The sequence below is a fragment of the Salmo salar genome, unplaced genomic scaffold, assembly GCF_965601325.2.
Source record: "Salmo salar unplaced genomic scaffold, fSalSal1 ptg000424l, whole genome shotgun sequence".
NCBI lineage: Eukaryota > Metazoa > Chordata > Actinopteri > Salmoniformes > Salmonidae > Salmo > Salmo salar.
In genome coordinates this window covers 1-17309 of record NW_027675384.1, presented here as the reverse complement: position 1 = coordinate 17309, position 17309 = coordinate 1, and the positions used below count along the sequence as shown (strand labels likewise).

Sequence of the window (17309 nt, the reverse complement as noted above, 5' to 3'; positions counted from 1 at the left end):
TTTAGAAATATTCTACATTAATATTTTCTTGTTTCATAGTTTATTTTTTTTAAATCAACGCCAGTCCTAATCATAAATATCAAATATTATATTCATTTATTTTGTGAATTTGAATCCTGTAAGTGATTTTTATGTATTATTATTTGTGTATAATTTATAAATGATGACTATACTGTATGTACATTTACTGATGTTTCGTTCTTGTTGTTGTTCTTAGTATTTATGCTTAGTATTTAATGCTACTTCATATTTCTACTCCACTAAAAACTCCACAATGTTTAGGCCTACCTACGTGTCAACATTAGTTTCTAGTTACTTTGCAGTTGGCTCTTCAATCCAGAGAAAAAAAAAACTATAGTCTATCATAATAACTAAATATGTTACCTTGATGATATCAACAGGCTAACCAGCATTTTAAAGTCATAATTACCTCACCTTTACCAGCTGTAACATTAAAGTGGTAAACACATCAATGCATCACTAATTCTTATCCAATAACCTAATAAATATGGTTCTGAAATCTACCATCCTGTATTGTAAGTGATTTTACTTTTAGCACTTTATGTTTTGTGTTTTATTAATCCATTTTTGGCCAAGACAGCAGCATAAAACAAAAAAAGTTGCAGACAGACACAAAGGAAAAATAATGAAAAAATAATATTTTAATATGTTTTTTCTTTAAAGTAAAATATGTGAATACTCCTTAATAAAACACTGCACTCCCCAATAGCCAAGTGTAGTCTGACCGAAGCACTGCATCCTCATCGTTCAGCTCCACCGCTCTGACCACGTCGCTCCCGTTGGCGGTTGTTATAGCAACCGGATGCTTTTCTTGGAGTTTCCCAGCTTGCGTCCTGCGAGGCCTCAGCTATATGCTCACCGGTGTGATCCTGGGGGGAAATAACTTGTTTTGGAGACACGACGCTGTTTTCATCTCCCCCAGTCGTTGAATGAAGTGAACATGTCACGCTTCATGTAAAGGCTCACATTGTCCTGCTCGACCCACATATCGCTGGTCAACGCCAAAATGGGTCCCGTTAGCGAGCCGGTCAGCAAGGCTCTGCCTGACTTCAGTGGACATTTGTGGCAGTGCTTCTCGTGTAAAGTAGTTGGGAAGCTCATATCTCGGGTCCATAGTTTTCAGTAGCTTTTTTGAATCCGACTTGTTCCACAGTTGCAACAGGGACCATATGTTTAGCAATGTGATAGGACACCGCTTTAGTTATAGTACACCACTTGCCAATTTTCTTTTCATAAAGGCTCACTGCGGGAAAATGAAGTTTGCAGTGAGCTTTGTTTCGGGACTGGAGCTTTTTCGGGTTGTCGACGGCTTGCGGCTGGGGCTTCTGCAGCGCGCAGTTTCACACACTCTTCGTATTGCAGTTTGTGCCACTGTTTTAGGTGGTGAAAAAGATTTGTAGTGCTTCCACCCCTGGCTGTAACTTTTTTTATGGCACTGCCTACATATAACGGTCCCTTGTGGCTCAGTTGGTAGAGCATGGTGTTTGCAACGCCAGGGTTGTGGGTTCGATTCCCACGGGGGGCCAGTATGGAAAAAATGTATGAAATGTATGCATTCACTACTGTAAGTCGCTCTGGATAAGAGCATCTGCTAAATGACTAAAATGTAAATGTAAATGTAACGTGATTTTGTTGCTCATCTGATACTTTGAATCCGAACCATCTCCAAATTACTGAGCCAATGCTTTTTCTTTTACTAACCAATTCCTCGTCAAAACGCTCCGCAGACGCTGTTGCTTCCTCCATGTTTGTTGAAGTGTCTGTTCCTGCCCCTCCGCCCTCTGTGCATGAAAGAGGAGGCGCGGGGAGCAGCGCAGAGAGCTCCGGGTCTGCAGCTTGCTTGGAGCAAGGATCAAAGCGTACATTTGAACTATATCGATATATGCGAAATGGTCTAATTTCATATCACATTTAAAATATATATCGATATATTTTTTTATATCGATATATCGCCCAGCCCTAGTCAGGCTGATAAGAACAATTCTTATTTTGTATAACGGGTCACTTACGCTTCGAACACACCGACTGCGTCATTGCATCACTGCTACGTAACATTTTGCGCAGCTACGCAACTATACTGACGCTTCGAACACACCGACTGCGTCATTGCATCACTGCTACGTAACATTTTGCGCAGCTAGGCAACTATACTGATGCAGGCACCTTTTGCAGATGGTCGCATGCGGTTGTACACATGGAGGAGAGAATCATTTTCGCAGTATCCTCAAAACCGTGTCTTTTTGACACAACTGCTGACAGCTACAGGGACATAAACACAAAAAATGCTGCTTGGAGACAAGTGTCCACGATAGTAGGATTGCCAGGTCAGTTTAGTAGTGAGCACGTGCTAGATGTGGCTAGTTAGCTAGCTAGCCTAGCTTGCTAACCTAGCCAATGAGGTGTGTGTGTGAAAGAAATAGTCAAATAAATTATGCTAGTTACTACCCCTGATAACTTTACCAAATAATCATGTTTGAAAGAGTGAGTGTGTATGTCATAAATAGTCATAGAAATGGTAGATACTACTGTACCCCTGATAATTTGGTCAGATAACCGTGTGTGTGTCTATGTGTACAGTAGGTGACATATCCATGATAACTATCTAATAACTATAGGTATGCTAGGTAATGGTTTGGCTTATCATGTCTATGTAGAAGAAGACTGGAGGAGGAAGTGGAGAGGACTCAGGGACAGGTATCAGAGAGAGAGAAGGACAGAGAAAGAGAAGAAGAGGTCTGGGTCAGCAGCTTCAGGCCAGCAGCCTTGGTGCTTCTGCCACATTCTTTCTTTTCTGGATCCATTTATTGTGCCTTGGGCAACGAGTGGCAATTTTACAGCCAGACCCTCTACTACATCATCCACAAGTGTTGTCCCCACCGGTGCATCAAGACCCTCAATGTCACCTACAACTGCGACCATCGCCTCCACCGCTGCAGCGAGACCCTCTACAATGTCTACATCATCCACAAGTATCACCACCATCGGTGCAGCGAGACCCTCTACAATGTCTACATCATCCACAAGTATGACCACCATCGGTGCTGCGAGATCCTCTACAATGTCTACATCATCCACAAGTATCACCACCATCGGTGCAGCGAGACCCTCTACAATGTCTACATCATCCACGAGTATGACCACCATCGGTGCAGCCATGGAAGACGATGAAATGGAGGAAGCACCTCTGGATCTAGGACCACCTGAGATTATTATGAACCTCACGGAAGTGACCACTGAGGACCTCGTTGAACAGGATGTGGCCGTGGAGACAAACAGAGAGAGAAACGAAGAGGAACAACGTCACACCAGGCGTCATCGAAGGTTCCAGATCCACTCAACTCATTTCAGCAGAGGCTCCTCCAAGCCGTCGAGAGGGATGCAGCCCAACCTGATGCTCACAGGAAGGAGGATGAAGAGACCCTCTTTGCCATGAGTCTGGTGCCACAACCCTGAAGAGGCTGCCTCAGCAAAGAAAAGCAGCAGTCAAAGTTAAAATGGATCAGCTGCTTTTCCAAGCCGAGTTCAATGGTACGTTTTTTTTCTTCTCCACATCACAGGTAGTGTCATAAGTGTTGCCACAGTGAAGTAGGTCATTCTTTACAGTATACTCATGTAGGCTAATTGGTATTTCAGATCAAAGTATTAATATGAGGCAAATGTACAGCTGTTGTTTCTAGGTTAGAAAATATCCCTAAACAACAGTTTACTGTCTAAATATTTTCCTGTCATATTCATCTTTATCTCTGAAATACAAATTCCATGAGTAAACAGCAAGTATTACCAACTTTACTGCACTGTTCCAATATTTATGCCTCTAACTACACTATACAAGCAGTATTTAGTTAACATAAATCTCACCTTTTATGGTTTTCTTTTATGTTAAGCTTGTATGTGTTGTTTTTCTCTTCCCTTCCAGAGATGGAGTCCATTTAGCCGAGCAGCTCACAGGAAGGACAGGAAGAGGAGAGGAGTTGTCTGGTTGTTGTTCTTCCCTTCCAGAGATGGAGTCCATTTAGCCGAGCAGCTCACAGGAAGGACAGGAAGAGGAGAGGAGTTGTCTGGTTGTTCTTCCCTTCCAGAGATGGAGTCCATTTAGCCGAGCAGCTCACAGGAAGGACAGGAAGAGGAGAGGAGTTGTCTGGTTGTTCTTCCCTTCCAGAGATGGAGTCCATTTAGCCGAGCAGCTCACAGGAAGGAAAGGAAGAGGAGAGGAGTTGTCTGGTTGTTGTTCTTCCCTTCCAGAGATGGAGTCCATTTAGCCGAGCAGCTCACAGGAAGGACAGGAAGAGGAGAGGAGTTGTCTGGTTGTTGTTCTTCCCTTCCAGAGATGGAGTCCATTTAGCCGAGCAGCTCACAGGAAGGACAGGAAGAGGAGAGGAGTTGTCTGGTTGTTGTTCTTCCCTTCCAGAGATGGAGTCCATTTAGCCGAGCAGCTCACAGGAAGGACAGGAAGAGGAGAGGAGTTGTCTGGTTGTTGTTCTTCCCTTCCAGAGATGGAGTCCATTTAGCCGAGCAGCTCACAGGAAGGACAGGAAGAGGAGAGGAGTTGTCTGGTTGTTGTTGTTCCCTTCCAGAGATGGAGTCCATTTAGCCGAGCAGCTCACAGGAAGGACAGGAAGAGGAGAGGAGTTGTCTGGTTGTTGTTCCCTTCCAGAGATGGAGTCCATTTAGCCGAGCAGCTCACAGGAAGGACAGGAAGAGGAGAGGAGTTGTCTGGTTGTTGTTCCCTTCCAGAGATGGAGTCCATTTAGCCGAGCAGCTCACAGGAAGGACAGGAAGAGGAGAGGAGTTGTCTGGTTGTTGTTCCCTTCCAGAGATGGAGTCCATTTAGCCGAGCAGCTCACAGGAAGGACAGGAAGAGGAGAGGAGTTGTCTGGTTGTTGTTCCCTTCCAGAGATGGAGTCCATTTAGCCGAGCAGCTCACAGGAAGGACAGGAAGAGGAGAGGAGTTGTCTGGTTGTTGTTCCCTTCCAGAGATGGAGTCCATTTAGCCGAGCAGCTCACAGGAAGGACAGGAAGAGGAGAGGAGTTGTCTGGTTGTTGTTCTTCCCTTCCAGAGATGGAGTCCATTTAGCCGAGCAGCTCACAGGAAGGACAGGAAGAGGAGAGGAGTTGTCTGGTTGTTGTTCTTCCCTTCCAGAGATGGAGTCCATTTAGCCGAGCAGCTCACAGGAAGGACAGGAAGAGGAGAGGAGTTGTCTGGTTGTTGTTCTTCCCTTCCAGAGATGGAGTCCATTTAGCCGAGCAGCTCACAGGAAGGACAGGAAGAGGAGAGGAGTTGTCTGGTTGTTGTTCCCTTCCAGAGATGGAGTCCATTTAGCCGAGCAGCTCACAGGAAGGACAGGAAGAGGAGAGGAGTTGTCTGGTTGTTGTTCCCTTCCAGAGATGGAGTCCATTTAGCCGAGCAGCTCACAGGAAGGACAGGAAGAGGAGAGGAGTTGTCTGGTTGTTGTTCCCTTCCAGAGATGGAGTCCATTTAGCCGAGCAGCTCACAGGAAGGACAGGAAGAGGAGAGGAGTTGTCTGGTTGTTGTTCCCTTCCAGAGATGGAGTCCATTTAGCCGAGCAGCTCACAGGAAGGACAGGAAGAGGAGAGGAGTTGTCTGGTTGTTGTTCCCTTCCAGAGATGGAGTCCATTTAGCCGAGCAGCTCACAGGAAGGACAGGAAGAGGAGAGGAGTTGTCTGGTTGTTGTTCCCTTCCAGAGATGGAGTCCATTTAGCCGAGCAGCTCACAGGAAGGACAGGAAGAGGAGAGGAGTTGTCTGGTTGTTGTTCCCTTCCAGAGATGGAGTCCATTTAGCCGAGCAGGTCACAGGAAGGACAGGAAGAGGAGAGGAGTTGTCTGGTTGTTGTTCTTCCCTTCCAGAGATGGAGTCCATTTAGCCGAGCAGCTCACAGGAAGGACAGGAAGAGGAGAGGAGTTGTCTGGTTGTTGTTCCCTTCCAGAGATGGAGTCCATTTAGCCGAGCAGCTCACAGGAAGGACAGGAAGAGGAGAGGAGTTGTCTGGTTGTTGTTCTTCCCTTCCAGAGATGGAGTCCATTTAGCCGAGCAGCTCACAGGAAGGACAGGAAGAGGAGAGGAGTTGTCTGGTTGTTGTTCCCTTCCAGAGATGGAGTCCATTTAGCCGAGCAGCTCACAGGAAGGACAGGAAGAGGAGAGGAGTTGTCTGGTTGTTGTTCCCTTCCAGAGATGGAGTCCATTTAGCCGAGCAGCTCACAGGAAGGACAGGAAGAGGAGAGGAGTTGTCTGGTTGTTGTTCCCTTCCAGAGATGGAGTCCATTTAGCCGAGCAGCTCACAGGAAGGACAGGAAGAGGAGAGGAGTTGTGTGGGTGTTGTTCCCTTCCAGAGATGGAGTCCATTTAGCCGAGCAGCTCACAGGAAGGACAGGAAGAGGAGAGGAGTTGTCTGGTTGTTGTTCTTCCCTTCCAGAGATGGAGTCCATTTAGCCGAGCAGCTCACAGGAAGGACAGGAAGAGGAGAGGAGTTGTCTGGTTGTTGTTCTTCCCTTCCAGAGATGGAGTCCATTTAGCCGAGCAGCTCACAGGAAGGACAGGAAGAGGAGAGGAGTTGTCTGGTTGTTGTTCCCTTCCAGAGATGGAGTCCATTTAGCCGAGCAGCTCACAGGAAGGACAGGAAGAGGAGAGGAGTTGTCTGGTTGTTGTTCCCTTCCAGAGATGGAGTCCATTTAGCCGAGCAGCTCACAGGAAGGACAGGAAGAGGAGAGGAGTTGTCTGGTTGTTGTTCCCTTCCAGAGATGGAGTCCATTTAGCCGAGCAGCTCACAGGAAGGACAGGAAGAGGAGAGGAGTTGTCTGGTTGTTGTTCCCTTCCAGAGATGGAGTCCATTTAGCCGAGCAGCTCACAGGAAGGCCAGGAAGAGGAGAGGAGTTGTCTGGTTGTTGTTCCCTTCCAGAGATGGAGTCCATTTAGCCGAGCAGCTCACAGGAAGGACAGGAAGAGGAGAGGAGTTGTCTGGTTGTTGTTCTTCCCTTCCAGAGATGGAGTCCATTTAGCCGAGCAGCTCACAGGAAGGACAGGAAGAGGAGAGGAGTTGTCTGGTTGTTGTTCCCTTCCAGAGATGGAGTCCATTTAGCCGAGCAGCTCACAGGAAGGACAGGAAGAGGAGAGGAGTTGTCTGGTTGTTGTTCTCTTCCAGAGATGGAGTCCATTTAGCCGAGCAGCTCACAGGAAGGACAGGAAGAGGAGAGGAGTTGTCTGGTTGTTGTTCCCTTCCAGAGATGGAGTCCATTTAGCCGAGCAGCTCACAGGAAGGACAGGAAGAGGAGAGGAGTTGTCTGGTTGTTGTTCCCTTCCAGAGATGGAGTCCATTTAGCCGAGCAGCTCACAGGAAGGACAGGAAGAGGAGAGGAGTTGTCTGGTTGTTGTTCCCTTCCAGAGATGGAGTCCATTTAGCCGAGCAGCTCACAGGAAGGCCAGGAAGAGGAGAGGAGTTGTCTGGTTGTTGTTCCCTTCCAGAGATGGAGTCCATTTAGCCGAGCAGCTCACAGGAAGGACAGGAAGAGGAGAGGAGTTGTCTGGTTGTTGTTCTTCCCTTCCAGAGATGGAGTCCATTTAGCCGAGCAGCTCACAGGAAGGACAGGAAGAGGAGAGGAGTTGTCTGGTTGTTGTTCCCTTCCAGAGATGGAGTCCATTTAGCCGAGCAGCTCACAGGAAGGACAGGAAGAGGAGAGGAGTTGTCTGGTTGTTGTTCTCTTCCAGAGATGGAGTCCATTTAGCCGAGCAGCTCACAGGAAGGACAGGAAGAGGAGAGGAGTTGTCTGGTTGTTGTTCCCTTCCAGAGATGGAGTCCATTTAGCCGAGCAGCTCACAGGAAGGACAGGAAGAGGAGAGGAGTTGTCTGGTTGTTGTTCCCTTCCAGAGATGGAGTCCATTTAGCCGAGCAGCTCACAGGAAGGACAGGAAGAGGAGAGGAGTTGTCTGGTTGTTGTTCCCTTCCAGAGATGGAGTCCATTTAGCCGAGCAGCTCACAGGAAGGACAGGAAGAGGAGAGGAGTTGTCTGGTTGTTGTTCTTCCCTTCCAGAGATGGAGTCCATTTAGCCGAGCAGCTCACAGGAAGGACAGGAAGAGGAGAGGAGTTGTCTGGTTGTTGTTCCCTTCCAGAGATGGAGTCCATTTAGCCGAGTAGCTCACAGGAAGGACAGGAAGAGGAGAGGAGTTGTCTGGTTGTTGTTCCCTTCCAGAGATGGAGTCCATTTAGCCGAGCAGCTCACAGGAAGGCCAGGAAGAGGAGAGGAGTTGTCTGGTTGTTGTTCCCTTCCAGAGATGGAGTCCATTTAGCCGAGCAGCTCACAGGAAGGACAGGAAGAGGAGAGGAGTTGTCTGGTTGTTGTTCTTCCCTTCCAGAGATGGAGTCCATTTAGCCGAGCAGCTCACAGGAAGGACAGGAAGAGGAGAGGAGTTGTCTGGTTGTTGTTCCCTTCCAGAGATGGAGTCCATTTAGCCGAGCAGCTCACAGGAAGGACAGGAAGAGGAGAGGAGTTGTCTGGTTGTTGTTCTTCCCTTCCAGAGATGGAGTCCATTTAGCCGAGCAGCTCACAGGAAGGACAGGAAGAGGAGAGGAGTTGTCTGGTTGTTGTTCCCTTCCAGAGATGGAGTCCATTTAGCCGAGCAGCTCACAGGAAGGACAGGAAGAGGAGAGGAGTTGTCTGGTTGTTGTTCCCTTCCAGAGATGGAGTCCATTTAGCCGAGCAGCTCACAGGAAGGACAGGAAGAGGAGAGGAGTTGTCTGGTTGTTGTTCCCTTCCAGAGATGGAGTCCATTTAGCCGAGCAGCTCACAGGAAGGACAGGAAGAGGAGAGGAGTTGTCTGGTTGTTGTTCTTCCCTTCCAGAGATGGAGTCCATTTAGCCGAGCAGCTCAGAGGAAGGACAGGAAGAGGAGAGGAGTTGTCTGGTTGTTGTTCCCTTCCAGAGATGGAGTCCATTTAGCCGAGCAGCTCACAGGAAGGACAGGAAGAGGAGAGGAGTTGTCTGGTTGTTGTTCCCTTCCAGAGATGGAGTCCATTTAGCCGAGCAGCTCACAGGAAGGACAGGAAGAGGAGAGGAGTTGTCTGGTTGTTCTTCCCTTCCAGAGATGGAGTCCATTTAGCCGAGCAGCTCACAGGAAGGACAGGAAGAGGAGAGGAGTTGTCTGGTTGTTGGTCTTCACCTCCCTCATTGTACCTTTCTTTTCACACACGCCCGTTCCGTTTAAATTCAGTCAATTCATAGTCATTAGTTTATAAAGTCTCGGGATAGCATTCATTATTAGTGTTACATTGATTTCTGAATTGACAGAATTGAAACTCATACACTGAAGAATTCACAGATGCTCTTTTTGAAATGTTTACACGCACACACACCTCTTTCAATAGTTGTATTTTTTTAAACATTTTTTACACGTACCGGTCATGTTCTTTCCTGTACTTGAATACTTATTAAATGATGTTTTCATAGTCAGTTGTTTATTAATATCTCATTTAGACTTAATCTGCTCATTTCGTCCCTACACCTTCGCAGATCTAAGACAAGATGAAAGTAAAAACACATTCTCTTCCTAATTCATTCTTTTCCCACCTGTATTTTGTCAGGCCAGTGAACATGGTGTTAAACTGTACTATTTGTATGGACCCTAGGTTACCCTTTCCCTTAGTTATCATACTAACTGAATGTCCTATAACCTTAATTAGTGCTCCTGCTCACCTGATGTACCATGCCAGGTGTGTATAATACTGACGTTAATGAGAGAGGGAAGGGGTTAAGGTGTGGTCCTGCTCACCTGATGTACCATGCCAGGTGTGTATAATACTGACGTTAATGAGAGAGGGAAGGGTTAAGGTGTGGTCCTGCTCACCTGATGTACCATGCCAGGTGTGTATAATACTGACGTTAATGAGAGAGGGAAGGGGTTAAGGTGTGGTCCTGCTCACCTGATGTACCATGCCAGGTGTGTATAATACTGACGTTAATGAGAGAGGGAAGGGGTTTTAAGGTGTGGTCCTGCTCACCTGATGTACCATGCCAGGTGTGTATAATACTGACGTTAATGAGAGGGAAGGGGTTAAGGTGTGGTCCTGCTCACCTGATGTACCATGCCAGGTGTGTATAATACTGACGTTAATGAGAGAGGGAAGGGGTTAAGGTGTGGTCCTGCTCACCTGATGTACCATGCCAGGTGTGTATAATACTGACGTTAATGAGAGAGGGAAGGGGTTTTAAGGTGTGGTCCTGCTCACCTGATGTACCATGCCAGGTGTGTATAATACTGACGTTAATGAGAGAGGGAAGGGGTTTTAAGGTGTGGTCCTGCTCACCTGATGTACCATGCCAGGTGTGTATAATACTGACGTTAATGAGAGAGGGAAGGGGTTTTAAGGTGTGGTCCTGCTCACCTGATGTACCATGCCAGGTGTGTATAATACTGACGTTAATGAGAGAGGGAAGGGGTTAAGGTGTGGTCCTGCTCACCTGATGTACCATGCCAGGTGTGTATAATACTGACGTTAATGAGAGAGGGAAGGGGTTAAGGTGTGGTCCTGCTCACCTGATGTACCATGCCAGGTGTGTATAATACTGACGTTAATGAGAGAGGGAAGGGGTTAAGGTGTGGTCCTGCTCACCTGATGTACCATGCCAGGTGTGTATAATACTGACGTTAATGAGAGAGGGAAGGGGTTTTAAGGTGTGGTCCTGCTCACCTGATGTACCATGCCAGGTGTGTATAATACTGATGTTAATGAGAGAGGGAAGGGGTTTTAAGGTGTGGTCCTGCTCACCTGATGTACCATGCCAGGTGTGTATAATACTGATGTTAATGAGAGAGGGAAGGGGTTTTAAGGTGTGGTCCTGCTCACCTGATGTACCATGCCAGGTGTGTATAATACTGACGTTAATGAGAGAGGGAAGGGGTTAAGGTGTGGTCCTGCTCACCTGATGTACCATGCCAGGTGTGTATAATACTGACGTTAATGAGAGAGGGAAGGGGTTAAGGTGTGGTCCTGCTCACCTGATGTACCATGCCAGGTGTGTATAATACTGACGTTAATGAGAGAGGGAAGGGGTTAAGGTGTGGTCCTGCTCACCTGATGTACCATGCCAGGTGTGTATAATACTGACGTTAATGAGAGAGGGAAGGGGTTTTAAGGTGTGGTCCTGCTCACCTGATGTACCATGCCAGGTGTGTATAATACTGACGTTAATGAGAGAGGGAAGGGTTAAGGTGTGGTCCTGCTCACCTGATGTACCATGCCAGGTGTGTATAATACTGACGTTAATGAGAGAGGGAAGGGGTTAAGGTGTGGTCCTGCTCACCTGATGTACCATGCCAGGTGTGTATAATACTGACGTTAATGAGAGAGGGAAGGGGTTTTAAGGTGTGGTCCTGCTCACCTGATGTACCATGCCAGGTGTGTATAATACTGACGTTAATGAGAGAGGGAAGGGGTTAAGGTGTGGTCCTGCTCACCTGATGTACCATGCCAGGTGTGTATAATACTGACGTTAATGAGAGAGGGAAGGGGTTAAGGTGTGGTCCTGCTCACCTGATGTACCATGCCAGGTGTGTATAATACTGACGTTAATGAGAGAGGGAAGGGGTTTTAAGGTGTGGTCCTGCTCACCTGATGTACCATGCCAGGTGTGTATAATACTGACGTTAATGAGAGAGGGAAGGGGTTAAGGTGTGGTCCTGCTCACCTGATGTACCATGCCAGGTGTGTATAATACTGACGTTAATGAGAGAGGGAAGGGGTTAAGGTGTGGTCCTGCTCACCTGATGTACCATGCCAGGTGTGTATAATACTGACGTTAATGAGAGAGGGAAGGGGTTAAGGTGTGGTCCTGCTCACCTGATGTACCATGCCAGGTGTGTATAATACTGACGTTAATGAGAGAGGGAAGGGGTTAAGGTGTGGTCCTGCTCACCTGATGTACCATGCCAGGTGTGTATAATACTGACGTTAATGAGAGAGGGAAGGGGTTAAGGTGTGGTCCTGCTCACCTGATGTACCATGCCAGGTGTGTATAATACTGACGTTAATGAGAGAGGGAAGGGGTTTTAAGGTGTGGTCCTGCTCACCTGATGTACCATGCCAGGTGTGTATAATACTGATGTTAATGAGAGAGGGAAGGGGTTTTAAGGTGTGGTCCTGCTCACCTGATGTACCATGCCAGGTGTGTATAATACTGATGTTAATGAGAGAGGGAAGGGGTTTTAAGGTGTGGTCCTGCTCACCTGATGTACCATGCCAGGTGTGTATAATACTGACGTTAATGAGAGAGGGAAGGGGTTAAGGTGTGGTCCTGCTCACCTGATGTACCATGCCAGGTGTGTATAATACTGACGTTAATGAGAGAGGGAAGGGGTTAAGGTGTGGTCCTGCTCACCTGATGTACCATGCCAGGTGTGTATAATACTGACGTTAATGAGAGAGGGAAGGGGTTAAGGTGTGGTCCTGCTCACCTGATGTACCATGCCAGGTGTGTATAATACTGACGTTAATGAGAGAGGGAAGGGGTTTTAAGGTGTGGTCCTGCTCACCTGATGTACCATGCCAGGTGTGTATAATACTGACGTTAATGAGAGAGGGAAGGGTTAAGGTGTGGTCCTGCTCACCTGATGTACCATGCCAGGTGTGTATAATACTGACGTTAATGAGAGAGGGAAGGGTTAAGGTGTGGTCCTGCTCACCTGATGTACCATGCCAGGTGTGTATAATACTGACGTTAATGAGAGAGGGAAGGGGTTAAGGTGTGGTCCTGCTCACCTGATGTACCATGCCAGGTGTGTATAATACTGACGTTAATGAGAGAGGGAAGGGGTTTTAAGGTGTGGTCCTGCTCACCTGATGTACCATGCCAGGTGTGTATAATACTGACGTTAATGAGAGAGGGAAGGGGTTTTAAGGTGTGGTCCTGCTCACCTGATGTACCATGCCAGGTGTGTATAATACTGACGTTAATGAGAGAGGGAAGGGGTTAAGGTGTGGTCCTGCTCACCTGATGTACCATGCCAGGTGTGTATAATACTGACGTTAATGAGAGAGGGAAGGGGTTAAGGTGTGGTCCTGCTCACCTGATGTACCATGCCAGGTGTGTATAATACTGACGTTAATGAGAGAGGGAAGGGGTTTTAAGGTGTGGTCCTGCTCACCTGATGTACCATGCCAGGTGTGTATAATACTGACGTTAATGAAAGAGGGAAGGGGTTTTAAGGTGTGGTCCTGCTCACCTGATGTACCATGCCAGGTGTGTATAATACTGACGTTAATGAGAGAGGGAAGGGGTTTTAAGGTGTGGTCCTGCTCACCTGATGTACCATGCCAGGTGTGTATAATACTGACGTTAATGAGAGAGGGAAGGGGTTAAGGTGTGGTCCTGCTCACCTGATGTACCATGCCAGGTGTGTATAATACTGACGTTAATGAGAGAGGGAAGGGGTTAAGGTGTGGTCCTGCTCACCTGATGTACCATGCCAGGTGTGTATAATACTGACGTTAATGAGAGAGGGAAGGGGTTAAGGTGTGGTCCTGCTCACCTGATGTACCATGCCAGGTGTGTATAATACTGACGTTAATGAGAGAGGGAAGGGGTTTTAAGGTGTGGTCCTGCTCACCTGATGTACCATGCCAGGTGTGTATAATACTGACGTTAATGAGAGAGGGAAGGGTTAAGGTGTGGTCCTGCTCACCTGATGTACCATGCCAGGTGTGTATAATACTGACGTTAATGAGAGAGGGAAGGGGTTTTAAGGTGTGGTCTTTACTCCCAAATCTCACTTAAATATAGCTTCCAAATGAAGAGAGACAATGATGCATAAAGTCATCTGGGGGAAAAAATTATATTTTATGGACAACGGTGGATGGTTCTTAAAATAACCTTTGTGTTATTGGGCTCTTCAAAGAGCTGTTTCCCTCCACGGCAAACTGCCATGGAACTTCACCTGCTGGCGATGAGAAGTAGGTGGTCAGCTTCTCCCTCACCTGGAGTGCCTGTCTGGGGGCGTTGTTGGCACCTGCCCTGGTGACATCAGGTAGGTGACCATTTGGCGTACCCATCTCCATCCGGAGCGGCTCCTGGAATGACCTCCGCAGGTAGTTGTGGAGAACATGTGGCCTTCACACAGGCATCGACATTTGAGGGGCTGAGACCAAGCACTCTCCGATACATTCTCCACCAGGCTGCCAGAATCCCAAAGGCGCATTCAACAACTAACCTTGCCCTGGACAGTCGTTTGTTAAAGATCCTTACAGGCTTTGGCAATGGCAGCTGGCGTCCAGCGTAGGGCCTCATGAGGTTGGGTCTTAAAGGGAAGACCTCGTCGACGACGACGACGTGAGGAACAGGTCCCAGGTCTTCAGCCCCAGGGAGTGATGCAGGTGGTGGAATCTCCAGGGTGCCATCCTGAAGTGCCTGGCCAAAGGCAGAGTCCCGGAGGGTCCCGCCATCACTTCCCATAAGCACCAACATCGACAACACGGAAACAGTAGAGGGCATCTACTACAGCCAAGAGTACAACTTAATATGTACCCTTGTACACATTGTACAATTTACAATGTGACCCAGTTCAACGGGTCTGAACAGAACTGGGGGACGTCAGACATGAAGATGTCTAAACACAACTGGAATATCATTAGTTTGTGATTCATTGTTAATGGATTTTCAATCAGGAACACAGAGGAACAACCTGACAACATAACAATGTGTGGGTGGGTGGAGATCTAATATTGTTTTGTGACAAACACTAAAGCATGATATTCTAATAAATCTACACCCTATTCCCTACGTAGAACACTACTTTAGACCTGATCAGAAGCACCGTAGTGCACTACGTAGGGAATAGGGAACCATTTGGAACAGAGACAGTAATTCCCCTGAATATCTTTCTCTTCCTCATCTGGTTTCTTGAACAGCCCTTCACTCCTCCCCTCTTCCTCTTCCTCCTCTTCCTCCCTTTTCATTCTATTCTATCAGCCACACCACTAGCTCACCTCCACACAATCCATTTACAAGTTAAAGACACACCTTGGAATAAATAACAAAGGAAAACTATTACTAGATGAAGTTTAGTGTTGTATTTTTTATTTCCCATCACCATAAATCATATTTAATCACTGAACAGTAGCAGACCTAACTTCATCTGTTCCTGACTCTGGATAGTGGATTAAAAAGACCATCAATCTCCAATGATATTAAAGTACTATTCTGAACATTACTGATATACTGAGTGGCAAGTCCAGATATCTGCTGGTTTTATTGTTTGGTCAATAGCACCACCTGCTGGACAGGTTTAATGTTGCTGGACTGAGCAGTACGGGAGGATGAAAGATGACACATTTAGGGCCGGTTTCCTGGACATCTACAGTGAACACGCTTTTTAGTCCAGGACTAGGATTAATCTGTGTCTGGGAAACCAGTCCATATAGTTTAGTAGAAAGTAAGTGATACCAGCTTGTAGTGGACTGACTAGTCCTGAATTGTCCTTTTGTTCCTGGACCATTTTCCATGCAGCTCCAGGTGACAGAGAAACATCAATTAGGGCCGAGCTGATCAATGATACTGAGGAGAATTACATAGAGACAGAGAACCAACTGAGAAAACATATCAATGGTTCTGAATGACAACCAATATACATCAACACCAGACATCATGATTCATGGAAATGGACCCTACTACAGTTTAACCAGCTCAGCTATAGACTACACCAGCATGACTAGTATCTATGTGGACCCTACTACAGTTTAACCAGCTCAGCTATAGACTACACCAGCATGACTAGTATCTATGTGGACCCTACTACAGTTTAACCAGCTCAGCTATAGACTACACCAGCATGACTAGTATCTATGTGGACCCTACTACAGTTTAACCAGCTCAGCTATAGACTACACCAGCATGACTAGTATCTATGTGGACCCTACTACAGTTTAACCAGCTCAGCTATAGACTACACCAGCATGACTAGTATCTATGTGGACCCTACTACAGTTTAACCAGCTCAGCTATAGACTACACCAGCATGACTAGTATCTATGTGGACCCTACTACAGTTTAACCAGCTCAGCTATAGACTACACCAGCATGACTAGTATCTATGTGGACCCTACTACAGTTTAACCAGCTCAGCAGTACTATTATAACAGAGCATAAATCCAGGATAGAGGGGCTGAGTGAATGTGGTCTGGACTCTGTGGAGGAGGGTCATTGTGTCAGAGACACTGTAGAAGGACAGAGTACCTGCCTTGTGATCCAGGTACACTCCTACTCTGGAGGACTGAGGGCCTGATACTTTAGTCCCAACATTATTGTGTCTGAAATAATAACCACCTCTATAGCACTTTAAACTCCAGGACTTGTTATTGAATCCAAATATATTACCTTTCTCTGTTCTGCTGATGTCTTTATATGAGACTGCTGTATAAACCCACTCCCCAGTCCACTCCACCTCCCAGTAACAGCGTCCAGACAGACCCTCTCTACACAGAACCTGCAACGTGTTGGTGAATCTGTCTGGATGATCAGGATATGGTTGGACTTGGTCTGTCCAGGTCACCTTTCTGTTCCCTTCAGACAGAGAGAGGAGTGTGCGTGCTGTGTTTGGGTCCAGTGTGAGCTGACAGGAATCTGGGAGAAGAGCAGAGACCAATGAGGGGAGTCAGAACAATAAGTTAAGTCAGATACTGTATCTACCCTGTCTTTGATTAGAGCACAGCAGAGATCAAATCAGAGACATATGAGGAGTCAGATAGATACCCAGTCTTTGATTAGATCTACTATTGCTATATATTTCTAGAGGGATTGTTAGGAGTGGCAGTAAAAAGAGACTGTTAGTTACTTCACAATAAAGAGACTCACATTGTAACAACTGTTCTCTGGTCTTGGTCTCTGGAGGCAGAACAACCTCCACTATATTCACTACAGACACACAAACACATTGACAGAGAGAGGGAATGTTATCATCATACCATATTCCACATGTATATGACTAGTAGGGAACTTTCAATGGTCTAAAGTTGATGTTCTGATTGTTTTCAACACACCTGTAGTGGAGATCTTGGTCCATTCTCCTTTAAGGAAGTCTTCTAGTTTCTCTCTCAGTTCAGACACAGTCTTACTCACATCTCCAAAGTACTGAAGAGGACGGACAACGATGCTGGGTAAGTCTGAAGATACACTGATACTGGAGAGAGACTGATAACTCTGGAGAGAGAGACAGAGAGAGAGAGAGAGAGAGAGAGACAGAGAGAGAGAGAGAGAGAGAGACAGAGAGAGACAGAGAGAGACAGAGAGA

At 46.8% G+C, this 17309-nt stretch overlaps 1 protein-coding gene across 2 annotated transcripts; it reads right to left on the bottom strand.

Annotated features, from left to right (window-relative positions):
* Positions 1-15083: 15083 nt before the first annotated feature.
* On the bottom strand, positions 15084-17224 carry LOC145876008 (E3 ubiquitin/ISG15 ligase TRIM25; the record flags this gene model as incomplete). 2 transcript variants are annotated; one of them, XM_082971777.1, is given in 4 exon segments in its annotated part: positions 15084-15577; positions 16397-16642; positions 16874-16933; positions 17059-17224. In XM_082971777.1, coding segments are annotated over 4 exon segments (654 nt in total), but the record flags the coding sequence as incomplete, so codon positions are not given.
* Between the last annotated feature and the right edge of the window lie 85 nt (positions 17225-17309).